This window comes from Coturnix japonica, chromosome 2 (genome assembly GCF_001577835.2).
Source record: "Coturnix japonica isolate 7356 chromosome 2, Coturnix japonica 2.1, whole genome shotgun sequence".
In the NCBI taxonomy this organism is placed as follows: Eukaryota; Metazoa; Chordata; class Aves; order Galliformes; family Phasianidae; genus Coturnix; species Coturnix japonica.
In genome coordinates, this window is record NC_029517.1 from 87404364 (window position 1) to 87419977 (window position 15614).

The window sequence follows — 15614 nt, forward strand, 5'->3', positions numbered from 1 at the left end:
AGAAGGTTGGAAGGGACATACAAGATCATCTAGTCCCGCTGTCCTCCCTTTACCATACCTGCAGAAAACAGGAGCATGTTCCCTTCAAAAAAGGACTGTGGAGTTCATCCACGACTATGTTCATCCACGACCACTTTATTCACCATGTCACACTGCAGAGTTGCTGTTAGATCAGAACCACAGCAAGGAGGAATTGTCCAATAGGAATGACTAAAAGGAAGATTACCCAAGGGACCAATCATTAGATGCTGCAAAGAATTTGCATCATTTTAAACTAATGTCACATAAACTGTGTGATCATAGTTCACGTTTACATATTTTCAATTAGATTGTTTCTAAACTTCACTACTGCAAGACAAGAATGAAGTCTGCACATTTTTAAGTCTATTTTTCTCCAGGCCTGTGTTGATTAACATGGTTAGTTGGCCTTACAGGAATGTTTGCGCTGTGACAGACATTGAAATTGAAAGCACCAGACACGTGTCAAAACACAATCCAAACCTAAGACAGCATCCCCCGTGTGAACACACTGAAAAGAGCACTCGAGTATTTTGAGACACATTTGTTCGCATCATGCCTTAGGAATAATGGCACTTTTTACATTCCTGCACAGCTCCATCGTGGAGACTCAACAACAACTGCTGAACAGTGCATACTTTTCTCAGTGAAGGGCACATAAGTGATGTTAATTACCAGTAATTGCTTCCTGCCCAAGGTAACCCACAGGCCACGCTGTGGAGAAAACAATGCATGCCTAACATACATAACTGACAAAACGCATTCAGCATTTCACTCACTTAAAAATCTGCTCCTGAGGAAGCTGTAGTATAATTCTTCAAGATTCGTGCATCCTTGGTGAGTGGCTGATAAACTGTCCTCAAGTTCTAAGCATAACTTTCAGGCCTAATGAATGCCCTTGAGACATCTCAAATTAGAATTCACAGCACACTGCAGTGCTCTGCAGGGGGATGGCAGGCTGAGATATTAATATAAACAAAACTGTGTGTGCATGGAGGATAAACACACACGAATCGCTGAAAAGAAGTGTTCTGGGCACAGAGTTTACCTACCTGCTGTCTCCTGAATAACGAAGATTAATAAACATGAAACATTATTTCCATTTTTGCCCAACAGTGCAATATTCTAATGTCAAAAGATGTAAATGTCAAAGAGTTAACCATGCACAGGCATGTTGCCTTATTTCAGTGGAACCTCCTTTCCTATGACACTCAGTACTTACCCCACTTTCTATGACAGACTTGTGTAAAATCTACATTAATGCTGCACACTATTGAAGCACATTTGACGGCAGATTTAGCTGCAATGGCTAATGCAGCCAGCTCCCTCACCTGTCTCCCTATCACCCTACTTGCTGTTTTTGAGTACACCTATTTTTACACTTATTTTTGAGTAAATGCATTATTTTGTTCTTAAATCTTGAGAGGAATCTGACTCTGGGTGATCTAACACTGTTAAGACATTGTTCCTATAAAAGGGTGATGAAAAAAGATGCGTTAGGACACCTTAACAACCATGTGAACTGCTGGGCCTGTGCCACTGGATAAAGTAAGACATTTAAAACTTTGACAGCATTCCAATTGGAAAACCTAGTATACGGACCGCTCTTTTGGTACGTTATTCTCTTTTTTTTCCCAGTTCTTTTCTTTCTCTTTTTTCTGTTTGAGAAACCAAACAAATCAATTTGGCAGTTACAGAGGTTTATATGCCAGAAAGTTACAGGTTTTAAGTGCCTGGACCAAAGAGAACACAGCATACGTTCAGAGACTGCAAGATATTTGTTATTCGAATCAGATTTCTTTAAGACTCCTTCCTTAGCCAGATCATTTCAAAGTCATTGTTATAAGGCACAAACACCGTGTTAAAACAGAGGAAAGATATATTTTATTTGCGCTACTAGTTTGTTTTTATTAGGAAGTCATACTGCCTGACAAATCAACAACTTCACACAAGCCTTTACCACCCTACAGGCAAATCTACTTGCCATCTTACTTTCTGATTTAGTTTTAAGGCAAAAAGAGAGATGCTATGATGATTACAATCCTGTCTTTCAAGATAAAACTAGCTCTGCTGATTCTTATGTAGCATCCCACAGCCCATACAAGATTCGGTGTCTTTACACACTGACCAGTACAAACATCTTACTCTGTATCACATGCCAAGTGATACTTCAGCAGTCAGAACTATCAGCACATACAGGGAACCCTGCCATTGAAACAGTGATTCAGGAAACCTGGCTCCTCCAGGGCTGCTGATTATCTCAGCAGGACGAGCTTATACGGGAAACTCTATGAAATCAAATCTATTAAAGCCTACTTAAGAACAAAGACATCACAAATTTTGCACAGACCTATCTCTGCTAGCACAGGAAAGGCAGAATTAATTATTGTAATCTATGTTGAAGGCTCATTATCACACGCTGGATTTAAGCTTCCATGAAGTCAGTAATGATAAGATTCTAAAAACAATTATTACAGGTAGCAGTAAGAGCAAACCTTTTCCTGTTATTGGCACTTCGGGTCGTCTAATGCAATAACATAAAAGAATAAAAATGGAATACAGTTTTAAATCCCGTTGCCAGAAAGAAATTTACAACTTTATTTCAAACTATATATAAAAAGGAGAAAAAAATAAAAAAAAATGACGGAAACTACGAATTTGTTGAAGAGGAACTTTTACACGCCCACAACAATTAGGCATAATTGTCCCGGGCAGGGCCCAACTACAGCCAGCACGAAGAGCGATGTGTGTCAGTATTGCTGGCCGAAACCCAAAAAGGCAAACTGGAACACAAATCTAGAGGGACACCGAACGAAAAACTTCATTCAACATGGAAAACATTTACCCAGTATTCCTCTGCAGTTTCACCCAACCAACTTCTGCCAAAACACACTTTCTATGTAGAAGGAACTTATTCTAGGCAAATAGACAGTGGTTAGTAGCACCTCGGGTCTTTGGTTTGGCCTTCAAGTTCAGGTGAATAGGCGGCTTAGTTTTTGTAATGTGGAACATAAGACTGAATGCAGATGAAAATACATATAATCCTGCAATAAGACGCACCGTGTTACGAATGATCAGGTGCAAGAAGATCGTGATAACATCCCATTGGAACGAAATTAGGAAAAGCAATTTTACGAATTCAAGGGACTTGGGCTGGGCAACTGGCCAACATAATGCATGCTTCCGCAAAACTGACAGTGTTAGTAGCACCTCTTTAACGCTCGATAAAGTAATGAAAAAGTGATTGGGCTGTAGCCGCCTAGGGCGTCCAGGGTATAAAACCCGATACCTCTTAGTTTAATGAAACCTTTGCCTGAACAGCATGTAAGCAGTCCTGCGTCAATCTGTGGAGATATACATTTTAAAAGACCCGAGGAAGATAACTGGGGGCGTAAATCCAGGACCGCAGTTTCAAAGTCCGAGCCTCCTATAAATACCCTGCGAGTTGAGTTGAAACCGTTTTAAATGTCACGCTCGCTTTATGCTGTTTCTATAGAAATATGACGAGTTATATCACACTTCTTTTCAAAATATCCCATGGATTTGAAAGTTATAAATGGAGAGTTCCAAGGAGCAGGATCTTCAATTACCTAACACAAACAGATCTGTGAAAGGGGCTACGGATAAATGTGTTCAGAGTTGAGTTCGAATGTTCATGGGATCTTGTGTCCACCAGGTGAACATTACAGTCACCAGAAGCTTGACTGCCCCCGTGGAGCACTCACTACGTTGGACTTTGTTAGCCTGCCCAAAACGATGATTTGGATAAATATCGCATGTAGTTAGGGCTGAAAAGAGGGACAAAAGATTTCAACTAACAAAAATACAAGCGCCACCAGACAAGTAGAGGAGATCCCTTTTTCAAAGCGAAGATAAAACAAGGGAATGCGACCCACTGGAGTGCTAGTCACTCTCTTGGCAGCATGACCGGAATTCTAACCTCTTCCTCGCAATGGATTTAGCCATACCCTGGGCACCGCGGCACATTGCGCTCCCCTGAACCCTCCCACTTAGACAGTGTAAGGTTGTTGTGGGCTGACTGCACATCCCAGGTTCTTAGGTTGCTGGAAGGGTTGCTTCACAAAGCCACAGCTATTCTGGAAGTCTCTGCCCGATCAGAACATCCATGGCTGGCTGCCCTTTCTGCTAACCAGTGTCCATTCACTCGTGACAGCACTTCTGCCAGCTGCAATTTCCTTTTCGACATTCCCACAATTTCAGTTAGAGCTGTCCACCATAGAGAGTCCAGGTGGCCACTGAAGCAAGGACTGGGCACAAATCTCTGCACTAGGAAACGTCTCTTTACAATAGACCTTAATCTTGTCCTTTCTATTCCGGTTGGCCGCATGAAATCTTCTATCTCGACGAACCTCCCAAACCACCAGGTTAGGATAATTCATTATTGTCTGCTCATAGCCCCCTGCTGTCATTGCATGTCGTTCAAAAGCAAGAATTACAGCGCCCGATTAATTCCCATTTCTGAAATAACGAGCAACCACACCCTCGTAGTCAGACCAGACTTTGCGCCACCATCCACCTGCCGATATGTCTCATCCTCGTGCTGATCCCTGTCAACCAGAGTGTCCTTGATCCATGAATTGCTAACCTGCTCGGGGACCCCCTTAGGTTGGAAACTATTGTCTGGGCGTTGCCACTTGCTGGCGTGTTAGGGATTTGTACAGATCTCTTGCTTATGCACAGTTTTTCCAAAGTATTGTTTTCCTTATTGCTGCTAACGCCAAAATACTGCAACTAGAGGTAAGTGGACACACTGTCAATGGTACGTATGTTTTGGAATGAGACTGGCAGTAACATTATTTATGAGAGGAGGAGTCTTTCAATTTTCATTTCTGAACAAGGATACAGTACTCCAAAGGGGCTATGAAATAGTAAAGTTCCACTGTATGTACAGGGAGAAATCAATGAAACTCATTCATTCTGCATCACCATTTTATTCACACTTTTTATTCTCACCTAGGCAGATGCCAAAGGAGGGTGCCACAGCCGCTAGTGGGCGCAGATTCTAAAGTAGTGCCTCGTTCTTGAGCCCTGGAGAAACTGGAAGACATCGCTTCGTCTTTTCTTGGGCGTCACGGGCCATAACATAAAAAGAACGTGTGAACCATCAGGAATTACATGTACTCCAGCTCTCAGCACTCGTTGTGTAGCATTAAGCCTCATACAATTACAGCTCTCTCTCCATTTCTAAGGCCCTGGCTATGCAAACCAAAATTGGTGGGCCATGGAGTGCATCTGTGGAATTAAAGTTCAACCTCAGGGAAAGAATTTGTTCTTCATCTACTAGATACTCTCACCCCAAGACTAATCGACTTTTCTCAGAAAAGCAGCACAGGAACAGGGCCATCATTGTGTCCGCATAAGTTGACTTACTTGGCCGAATACCATCCTGTCCGAGCCAATGACCCAAAAAAACCAAATGGGTGTGTGAAGAACAAGCAGGCAATAGTTCACGGACTTGCTGGCGTGCATACCCATAGCCAGGCCGCGCCCTCCGATGTGGTATAGCTATAACCCATTTCAAATTTACGTGCTCCAGCCAATGGTGCCAAAGTCACTGATAAAACATACGTCCAGAGTTTTGAACTTCAAGTGGTCGATGCGAGGGAAGCACCAAACAGTGGATTGACCCGCGGGTCCTCGGACAGGGACAGCTCAAGGATCGGAGTTAGTTTCCAACCCACCTGCCCCTGGGCGGGGAGGGCCTACCAAACATAGCACACTTTACCTATGATGCGAGGATTGCCAGGCAAGGGCGCCCCGTCCACACCTCCTATGTAACAGCCCTGCCAGAGCCGACGAAGGCCCAAGGCTATTGCCACAACCCTCCCTGTTCAGGCACAGTGTATATCGGGCAGGGCCTAACCACTCTCCTAGTGAAGAACTTGCCCCTAACATCCAACCTAAATCTTCCCTCTTTTAACTTAAAACCATTTCCCCGTGTCCTGCTATTGTCAGCCCTTTCAAAGAGTTTACTCCCCTCCTGGGTGTAGGTTCCCTTCAGGTATTGAAAGGCTGCAATGAGGTCACCCCGCAGCCTTCTCTTCTCCATGCAGATGGCGGAGAGCACCAAAATTCTGACAATTTTGACACGAGAACTGCTGTGGGTATGAACTACATTGGGGTGATTATCTGCCCACAGGCCGGCGGCGGGGCGGGGCGGGGCGGGGCGAGCACCAAAGGAGGCGGGGTTAGCAACAAAGGGGCGTTGCTCCCGGCTGTGCCGTGGTAACCGCCAGGGGGCGGCGGGCCGAGGGGCCGCTTCGTTCTCCGCTCTGGGTGACGCCATAAAGAAGCGCCGCCGCGGCCACCTGCGGGCGCTGCCCCGTCCCCAGGTGCGCTCCTCCTCCTCCTCCTCCCGGCCCGGGGGCGCGGCCTAGGCCGGACGGGGGCGGGGCCGCGCATGCGCCCGTGGGTCGCGGGAGCCGCCGCGAGTGTATGTGCGCGCGTAGCGGCGGCACGGTGCGCAGCGCGCGGGAGCTGCAACGGCGGGCTGCGGTGCTGCCGCTCCGCTCCGGCCGTCGCCATGTCCGCCGCCATCGAGCGGGAGTTCCAGGAGATCGACGCCACGAACGACTGGCAGGCGCGTTATCTGGTGAGCTGAGAAAGGGCTTCGAGCGCCCCAAGGGGACGCGGCCGCCTCCCGCCGGCTCTCGGTGCCGTTACGCGGCGTCTCGGCGGGGTGGAAGCGCTCGGGGCTCGGCTCCGCGGCGGGGAGCGGCGCTGAGGGGACGTTGCGGCTGCGCACGCGCGTTGGTCGGCGGCGTGTGTGAGAGCGGGCAGTGCGCATGTGCGGCGGCTGAGGAGCGGGTTCGGGCTGCCCCGGAACAGCCGTGTGGCACGGCCTGCATGCGGGGAACAGCGCCTATATGTGGGCTTATAGGAATCCTAAGGAACCTCACAGCACACCCAGGCCCACCCCGTGCTGCCCCACACCAGCTCAGCTGCCCAGGGCCCCATCCAACCTGGCCTTGAGCGCCTCCAGGGATGGGGCACCACAGCTTCTATGGGCAGCTGTGCCAGCGCCTCACTGCCCTCTGAGCAAAGAACTTGCTCCTAACATCTAACTGAACTTTCATCTTTTATTTTAAAGCCGTTCCCCTGTGTCCTGTTACTATCAGGCTGTGTGGAAAGTTGGTCCCTTCCTGTTTATGGTATCACTGAACAAGCCCAACTCCCTCAGCCTTTCTCCATGAGAGAGGTACTCCAGCCCTCTGAGCATCTTCATGGCCCTCCTCTTTACCCACTCCAACACACTGACTTATTAGTTAGGAAGGTATCTAGCTATGGCTGTGTTATATAGGAGACATACTTGTTTTTGAGCATGAAAAATGCCTATGCTCTTTAAAACAAAATATATTGCTTCCCGTTATAGGATAAAAATAAGAACCTACATCTGGGGGAATTTGGCTGCCAGTGCTTGCCATTTGTTTGTTGGGTGTGGAGGCACTCCAAAAGGCTGTAAGGCACATAAACTAGATGAGAACATAAGCTCCATTGTTCTGTACTGCAATCAAGATTTGGTCGTGTTACAGACTGAGTGGTTTATGTGGAGGTACACAGAGCGCTGGTACTTGACACTTGCTGCTCTGTATTATAGCTGGTGTTTTTCATAGGTTATCATTGCATGTAAGTCACAGCATAGGGCAGACATGGAAAAAATGAAGCCTCTTTACATTCGTTAGATTACCAAAGTCCTGTTTCACTGTGTTATATGAGGGTATCTCAACTGATTAATAAGCTTGAGAAGATGATTGTTTTAGTGGAAGCACAAAGAAAGTCCAAAAATGCTTTGTTGTAAGCAGTGCTCTTCAGTACACAATCATATCATATAGGAATTTTTTGAGCTTGAAAGCCTTGTGATAGGTTGTATAGAACATCAGCCTTAATGTGCTCGGTGGCTAGAAATAAACTGTATTTTTGTCTTTTAAAGGAAATTCGGCATAAATCCAGTGACTACCCTCATAGAGTTGCAAAATACCCAGAAAACAGAAATCGAAACAGATACAGAGATGTTAGTCCATGTAAGTATCTTTTCTGTATTTACAGCAGTACGTTTTCCAGTTTGTTTGCTATTGAAGCATGTGGAATATTTCTTTTCAACAGCATGAAACTTGAATCCAGAATCCTTATGAAAAGATGCATGAATGGTACATAGTTATAGCTAGAGGAAGCTACAATATATTGCTTTCACAAGATGTAGGGGAAAATGTGAATGCAGATTTAACCTGTTCCAACTTCAGTATTATATGGAAAACTTCATTGTTTGCGTGTCCTTTTTGTACTAGGTTTCCCAGAGCAGCAAAATCTCTTGTAATCCCGTTGTTTTTGGATCTAGGATTTTTGAGGGCTTGCTGATGTATTAGGGCTTTTTGTTTGCGAGCTTGCCATGAATACCTATTGGATATTTTGGAGAAGTGCTGAAGTCCTCGTTTCCAGTTGAAAGTTGTGGTAACAGCATGTGCATAGTACTTCTCAAAATTACACACAGAGGGTCTCGAAGTGAGTCATGCTGTTCACACAGCAATGCTGCACGCTGATTATTAGGCAGCTGACAAAACGCTGACTTGCACGGTGTATACACCAAACAGATCCACTCTGCCTTAATGCTGAGTCTAAGTACTGTACCATCATGAAATGAGAGTTCAGCTCAGACTCTCCTTGCTGTGTCTGTGTAGTATTTCCCATCATTACCCTATCTGAGAAATGTGCAGCTCTGAAGATGATACCTCGTGTTATTTAAGGCTTACCAGCTTCTGCTGTGTGTCCAGCAGAATACACCTAAGTCCTGAGTGCACCTGATAGACCTCAGTTCACCTGTGTAGATCAGCAGGAGACCTCATGTCTCAGGCTTATGTCCCTATTAGAGCACAGCATTAGCTTCTTACCTGTGATAAAGCAGATTGCATTTCGTTCACTTTCTGTTTCATAGCTAAATTGAGACGGGTTTTAAGAAGAGAAGGCAGGAAATTGGTTTTGAACCCCTGAGACCCAAAGTCTATTCCTGTGTCCGTCATCTGCAGCTTTTCTAACAGAAGTTGTGCCTTTTTTTTTTTGTCCTTTCTCACATCTTTGGATTCAGTTTATTTGAAACAACTGCGGACAGAATGGCAGCGTAGCTTTTAAAGTAGGTTATTTTTCTGTGCTTCTGAAGTAAAGAAAATTTCTGTTATTTCTGTAGCATCTGGAATACCTGCAATAATATCTTCAATGATTGGCTTATGGTTATCTCCTGTAAGGATGTGAGTTGGTGGTTGGGTTTTTCTTTTTTCTTTTTTTTTAATCAAGATTTTCCTTAGTCATGATACGTCTTTCACAATAGTGGACACTTCTGCCCTGAAATGCTCCATTATCCAGAAGGAAATGATGCAACTGTAGCAAACAGTGGGTCCAGTATAACAGCAGAGAGACAATTAATCTGGGCTTGGTGTAGTACCTGGGTTCAGGAGGATGGTAAAATAGTGACGTGCTATTTGGCACCGAGTTGAATACAGTGAGCCTTAGGAAGCATGTCTTAGTTTTTAGCGTGAGTGGAAGAAAGAAGGTTTGAACTGAACTGCCACAATATACCCACAGATCTGGGTGCTGGCAGCAAGGCTCTATGAGAACACAGCAGAACAGTCTTTGAGCTAATTACTGTTACATTTTATGTGTATGTTTTCAAATACAACTTATAATTGTTTATTTGACAGTAGTGGGAATTAGGATGAAAAAGAGACCTGGAAGAGAATAGATAATAAATTTAGGTTGGATGTTAGGGGGAAGTTCTTCACTAGGAGAGTGGTTAGGCCCTGGAACAGGCTGCCCAGGGAGGTTGTGGATGCCCCGTCCTTGGAGGTGTTCAAGGCCAGGTTGGACGGGGCCCTGGGCAACCTGATCTAGTAAATGTGTGTGTTTGGTGGCCCTGCCAGGCAGGGGGGTTGGAACTACATGATCCTTGAGGTCCCTTCCAACCCGGGTCATTCTGTGATTCTGTGATAAATGACATTTTAACGTTTTGGTACCTAAAACTTCACAGCAGTTGGGGTAGAACTTCCAGCTCTGATACCTAAAGGCCTTTGGAAATAAAAGTCATCCCTGTGCTAATTAAATATATTGTAAAACATGTGATATAATTTAATAAAAATGTCCTATTTCTCTGTAGCCAAGAGAAAATGATTTGTTAGTCTACACAGCAAACAAGCCAGTCTAAAGTCTGAGATGGTGTGTCTGTAAGAGGAAATGCAGAGATTGTTCTCTGTTATAGAAGAGATGCTTTGGGTTGGTTTGCCCCACTTCAACTATAATACACAGAGCATGTACATTAAAACTAGCTTGTATATCGCGTACCTTTCAAGGTGAAAGATAGTTGCATTTGGCTGTATGAGGCTAATTGTCTGCCCATTACAATTGAGTGAGTTTTACATTGTCTCTTGTTTCAGAAATATTTTTGTTGGTGTCATTTTCCTTGCTGAAGAGCTGGTGTGTAAAAAGAATTCAGTTGGAGAAGTGCCCTCCAGAGTGACTGCCCAGCCAAAAAAGCAGTAGTCATGCAGTCTGCTATGGGCATAGAGTGGGGAGAGGAATATCTCGGCAATGTTGCAGTATTGAAACAGGAAGTTAATCTGAAATAGGTTTGGTTTGACAGCCAGTCATTTCCTGACAGATGAAACCATTTCTCAGAAAACACTGTTCAGAGGAAAATAACTTACAGGGCTGTTATTCTTTATTGATACCTTTATTGGAACTCTACGACTTAATGAGGGTGATGGAGCACTGGAACAGGCTGCCCAGGGAGGTGGTGGAGTCTCCTTCTCTGGAGATATTCAAGACCCGCCTGGATGCCTACCTGTGTGACGTGGTGTAGGGAGCCTGCTTTGGCAGGGAGGTTGGACTGGATGATCTCTAGAGGTCCCTTCCAACCCCTACAATTCTGTGATTCTGTGAAATAGATCATGTTGCTGTTGGAGAATCTTAAAAGGTAACGATTTCTCCTTGTTTTCTTCAGGAGGCAGCTCGCAGACTTTGTGTTGGATCTTTCAGCCGTGGGCTTACAGTTGTTGTAGAACATATGCCAGGGAGAGAGGAATGTGAAGAGTATTGTTCTTTACAAGGAACGGAGTTGGAGCCGACGTGGATGGTTTTGCACTTAGCACTGATTATTTATCATGGCAAAACGTTCCCTTTTTGTCCTGTGTTTCAAGTTCATGCCCAGAGGTTCTGTCCAAAATAAGCCTACAGCAAAACTTGCTGTCCATCTTAGAAGCTGAAATGAACTTTCTTTTGTGACGTTATTTAATGATTCTATAGGACACGTTGTTACCAGAAGCATGTAATAAATAAACAGAGAGTGTTGCTTTTGGAGATATTTCCTTCTTAGGGTTTGGGGAGTAGGGGAGTATCCTGGCACATACTGATCTGGACATTAGAACAGGAGAGTTCATTTGGAAGGGACTGTCAGAGATCATAGAGTCTGAGCACTTCAGAGCTAGCTATTAAACCATGTTATTGATAGTGCAGGTTTGTATGAGCACAGCATGCAGGCTCCTGTTTGTGGCTGGTGAAAACGCACAGCTAATGGTGGTGACTTGAAAAACAGTGTTTTGTAGCTCCATCAAACAGTATTACGGAGCTCTTTGTATCTGTTATAGTTTTCATGGAAATACATAAAGCATTTTCAGAGCGACCTATGTATTTCAGTGTGAATACATTGCAGTTATGAGCAAGGCCTCTGCTGATGTCTCACGGTGGCACACGCTGCATACAGCCAAGGTGCGGAAGCTGCTTTGCCTTTCCTTTGCCTTAGGCTCCCCCTGAAACTGTTTGTCTGAGAGCTGTGAGTGCACATCCGGTGACGGAGGGCTGAGATTTGGGTAATGCAGCAGCTCAGGTAGACCAGATGTAGATTAGTGAAACGAAGGGGATTTACTGGCAGGGGGTGAAGCGTCACCCAGGGTCACTGGGATGGCTTATCACTGCATGTTGTATTTGTGACTTTGTTTAATCCACTAAGTAGCACGTCACCCTTCTCTGTTGTCGCCCCATATTTGGCAAGCAGGAGACTTGTCTTGGGTGAAAGATGATTTTTAGGTTACACAGCAGTTTCGTGATTAGAAGCGCAATTGATTTTGAATAAAAACCTTTCATTAACCAGCTGTAAGATCTGTGCCATGTGAACTGCTGAACATTCCTATCAGTGTTATAACTGGAACAGGCTGCCCAGGGAGGTTGTGGATGCCCCGTCCTTGAAGGTGTTCAGGACCAGGTTGGACGGGGCCCTGGGCAACCTGATCTAGTAAAGGTGTATGTTTGGTGGCCCTGCCAGGCAGGGGGGTTGGAACTACATGATCCTTGAGGTCCCTTCCAACCCGGGTCATTTGTGATTCTGTGGATACATCACTTTTCCTTTTGCAGGGCACTGTGCAGTGCAAAGTCTTGGCCTTGTGCGAGATGCACATGTAGGTGATAGTGGAGGGAAAGGGTTTTGCCAGAAGTGGGTAATAAGAGCTTATCTCAGACAGGGGCTGTGGGAACAGTGTTCATAGTGCGGGAGCCAGAATGAGAAGCGTTCTTAAGGCTGCCACTTCCTTTTCAGCCGTGTAATTTGTCAAAATAGGGAAATTAACACTTCAGAAAATGAGCGCGGTATTTTAGCTGTTGTGAGCTTGGCTGCGTTTAAGATAGATCTTTTAGATTAGACTTCAGATATGTTTATCGTTCGTATAAATCTGAAGTACTGTGTAACTGGAAATGATTTACATATGAGAAATATGTTACAGCTAACTTGCTGCCGAAGGTTGGCTCGCTTCATTTAATTCAGATGAGCAAGCCAGAACTTGAATGAGGTTTCTAGGTCATTGTGTCCTTTAGGAACCCATTCCCCTGAAAGGGAAATCAATATTTGCCCGTGGCTTTTTTCGTCCCCTGGGTATGCCGCCGTATTTGGAGGTTTGCCTCTGTTTTGGCTGGGGAGGAGGAGGGAGAATTAACTGTTAGGAGTTATTTGCGAACTTTCTTTACAAGTTTAACAGAGCAGAGCTTAGAAGAGGGTTAAAACTAAGGCTAAGAAACGTGTGTAAGTATTACAGTGCGTAGCCTGGCTGGGGTGCGGGCAGTTATCTCCTGCTGGCAGCAGAGCAGCAGCTGCTGCTGGGTGATTAAACTGTTAACAGCGCCTGCTGACGTCACCTTTCCGAGAACACTCGTACCGGTATGTGTGATTTACTATAACAAGATCTTAAGTTTTTCCTGTTGGCAGATGACATGTAATATTTACAAAGGTCTTGGTTTCTCTCCAGTAGAAACATTTCAGATAAAGTGATATATGAAAGGAAAAAGTAACACTTGAATTTCCAGATAAAATAATGGAAGGACACATTTTTTACCTTAAGACACATCTGAGGTCTGCTGCCTTGGCTGTTGTTTTGTTTCTTTGCTTCACATGGGCTTACAGATTGTTTTAAGACTCCTGAGAGTCAGGACGGTGCTGCCTTACATCTGGAATGCTAATAAAAACAGACTAACCTGGTAGCTTTCTCATTCTTTTGTATTAAAAATAGCTTTACAGCATACTTCTGTGCTGTGCACAAGGAAAGCCAGCAGCTCGACAGCCTGCAACATTAGTCCTATGCGGGGAAATATAAACAATTTCACTGTTTGTTTTCTTCTGTGAATCTGGGAAGGTGACCATATATTTAAGAGGCTGAAGAATATGTAATGTAAGAACGGCCATTGCAGGCCTTGTAAAGGGTCTGTGTACATCCTGGTAGCTTCTGGCAGCTGCCAGTAGCAGAGAGCTGAGGAAGAGTATAAAAGCAGGTTGAGAACAGCCTGAGGAACAAGGGGCTAATTCAGTAACTTTGTTCTGATTCTCATATAAGCTGTTTGCCCAGTCAGGGTCACGTTCGTGGATTTTTTCTTAGATAAACCTTGTGCTGTATGGGCTGGCAGTGCCATAGGGACAGCATAACTGTACCAAGGGTGGTAGTTAGTGGTTGCTTGCACATAGGTCATGGGTTTTGTTAATTTTGTAAGATAATCGTCAAAAGGAACTCAGGCCTTTGGTGACAGTATGGGAAAGGGAACAGTGGGCTGATGTGTTTTGTCAGCAGCTGTGACAACTCCAAGTAAGTTTTGTGGTCGGTGTCAGTGAGAAACTGGCATCGCAGCCTGACTCAGTGCTGGCTCTGTCTGCTGCTTTACAGAATGACTTCCTGAAATGCACTGAAGTAGCTTTGCTGTTGTTCCTTAGTTGTTCTTACAAACAATCTATCGATGTTTGAGCTTCAGGGGGTTCACAGTCAGTTGGAGCTCAGTTGGTGAAATGCAGTTGTGTACAGATTTCAGACAAAAGTTGCTGTTTATTTAACGGAGTGTGATAAATGGCTGACAAAAGGTTATTTACTGTGAATGAGGCTGATTACCAAAGTGCCTCCTAGAGGGCAGTTATCAAGTACTGGAAAGCCCTACGAACATATAGTCACAATGACTTTTCATTGCTCGGTACCGTAATATGACAGCCTGATAATCTTTCTCAAGTGAATGTTAGTATTTTAAAAGCAAACCTTTGACTGCTTCCATCTGCAATAAGTAGGGAATCTTTTGTCCTGCCTGCATAATCATGGGAAAGGTGGAAACCATGTAATAAAATTAGGCTTGTTTAATGGGAAGATTTGTTTAATAGGGACATCTTTTATGTGCTGCTTCCTTAGTGCTTCTAATTTGCATTGTGTTAAATTACAAGGAAAATTAAATTCAGCAAAGCTTGATTTGAGTGACTGCAAGTGGGGTTACTTTTTAGCTACGTCAGTTATGATTCTGCCTTGGCCTGTGGTATTGTAGCTCACTGGAGATCTTAGAATTCCATACTTAAAGCAAACCATGCAGTGGAATGGTACAGAATGTAGCGTGTCGTCATGCTGTGATATTAAGGAAATAATGATTGTTGAAGGATGGGCATGAGCTGCTTTTGTTGGTGTTGGGAATTGGTTGGCTGTTTTTTAGAGGAAAAATGGTATTCCAGTTACTAACCTGTGATGGAATGCTGAGGGTAGAAATGTAGCCATGGTTATCAATGTTACATTACAAACTGCTTTCATGTACTTTGCCATTTGCTTAGAAAGTAAATTCTTTAATGAGTGCTTCTGAGGCCTAAACTTTTCTGCTGCAGAGTATTCATGAAAGTAAAGACATTGTTCATTCTGAAGTTTCTTTTAATTTTAGATGATCACAGTCGAGTAAAACTGCAGAACACAGAGAATGACTATATCAATGCCAGCCTAGTGGTCATAGAAGAAGCCCAGAGATACTATATCTTAACACAGGTAAGTCATACCAATGAACGGGTACTACAGGGACTGAGAATATGGGGGAGATGGATTTCTACACAGGTAATTTATGTTTGGATGACTCCTCATCACGATAGATTATGTATCTCGTGCTGACAGCCTGTTTGATCTAGTTGTGAACATATATTTTAATATAAAGGGGAACGTTTAAGTGTATATAGTTGACTGTGTTTAAAGCCTTGTGGATACTTCCTGCTCTTCAGGTAATGATAGTTTTATACTATTAAGTATGAACTTATAAAAGTGAACCCT

General features: G+C 44.3%; 1 protein-coding gene across 2 annotated transcripts in view; it reads left to right on the forward strand.

Moving 5' to 3' along the window:
* The first annotated feature begins 6343 nt into the window (after positions 1-6343).
* PTPN2 (protein tyrosine phosphatase non-receptor type 2) overlaps positions 6344-15614 on the forward strand; it is a 31545-nt gene continuing 22274 nt past the window's right edge. The window contains exons 1-3 of one of the 2 annotated variants that reach the window (XM_015855280.2): positions 6344-6631; positions 7970-8060; positions 15238-15338. In XM_015855280.2, coding sequence (XP_015710766.1) covers positions 6440-6631; positions 7970-8060; positions 15238-15338 — 384 coding nt within the window. In that variant the 5' untranslated portion in view covers positions 6344-6439. The remainder of the gene's footprint in view (positions 6632-7969; positions 8061-15237; positions 15339-15614) is intronic. The other variant, XM_015855281.2, reaches the window with a different exon arrangement.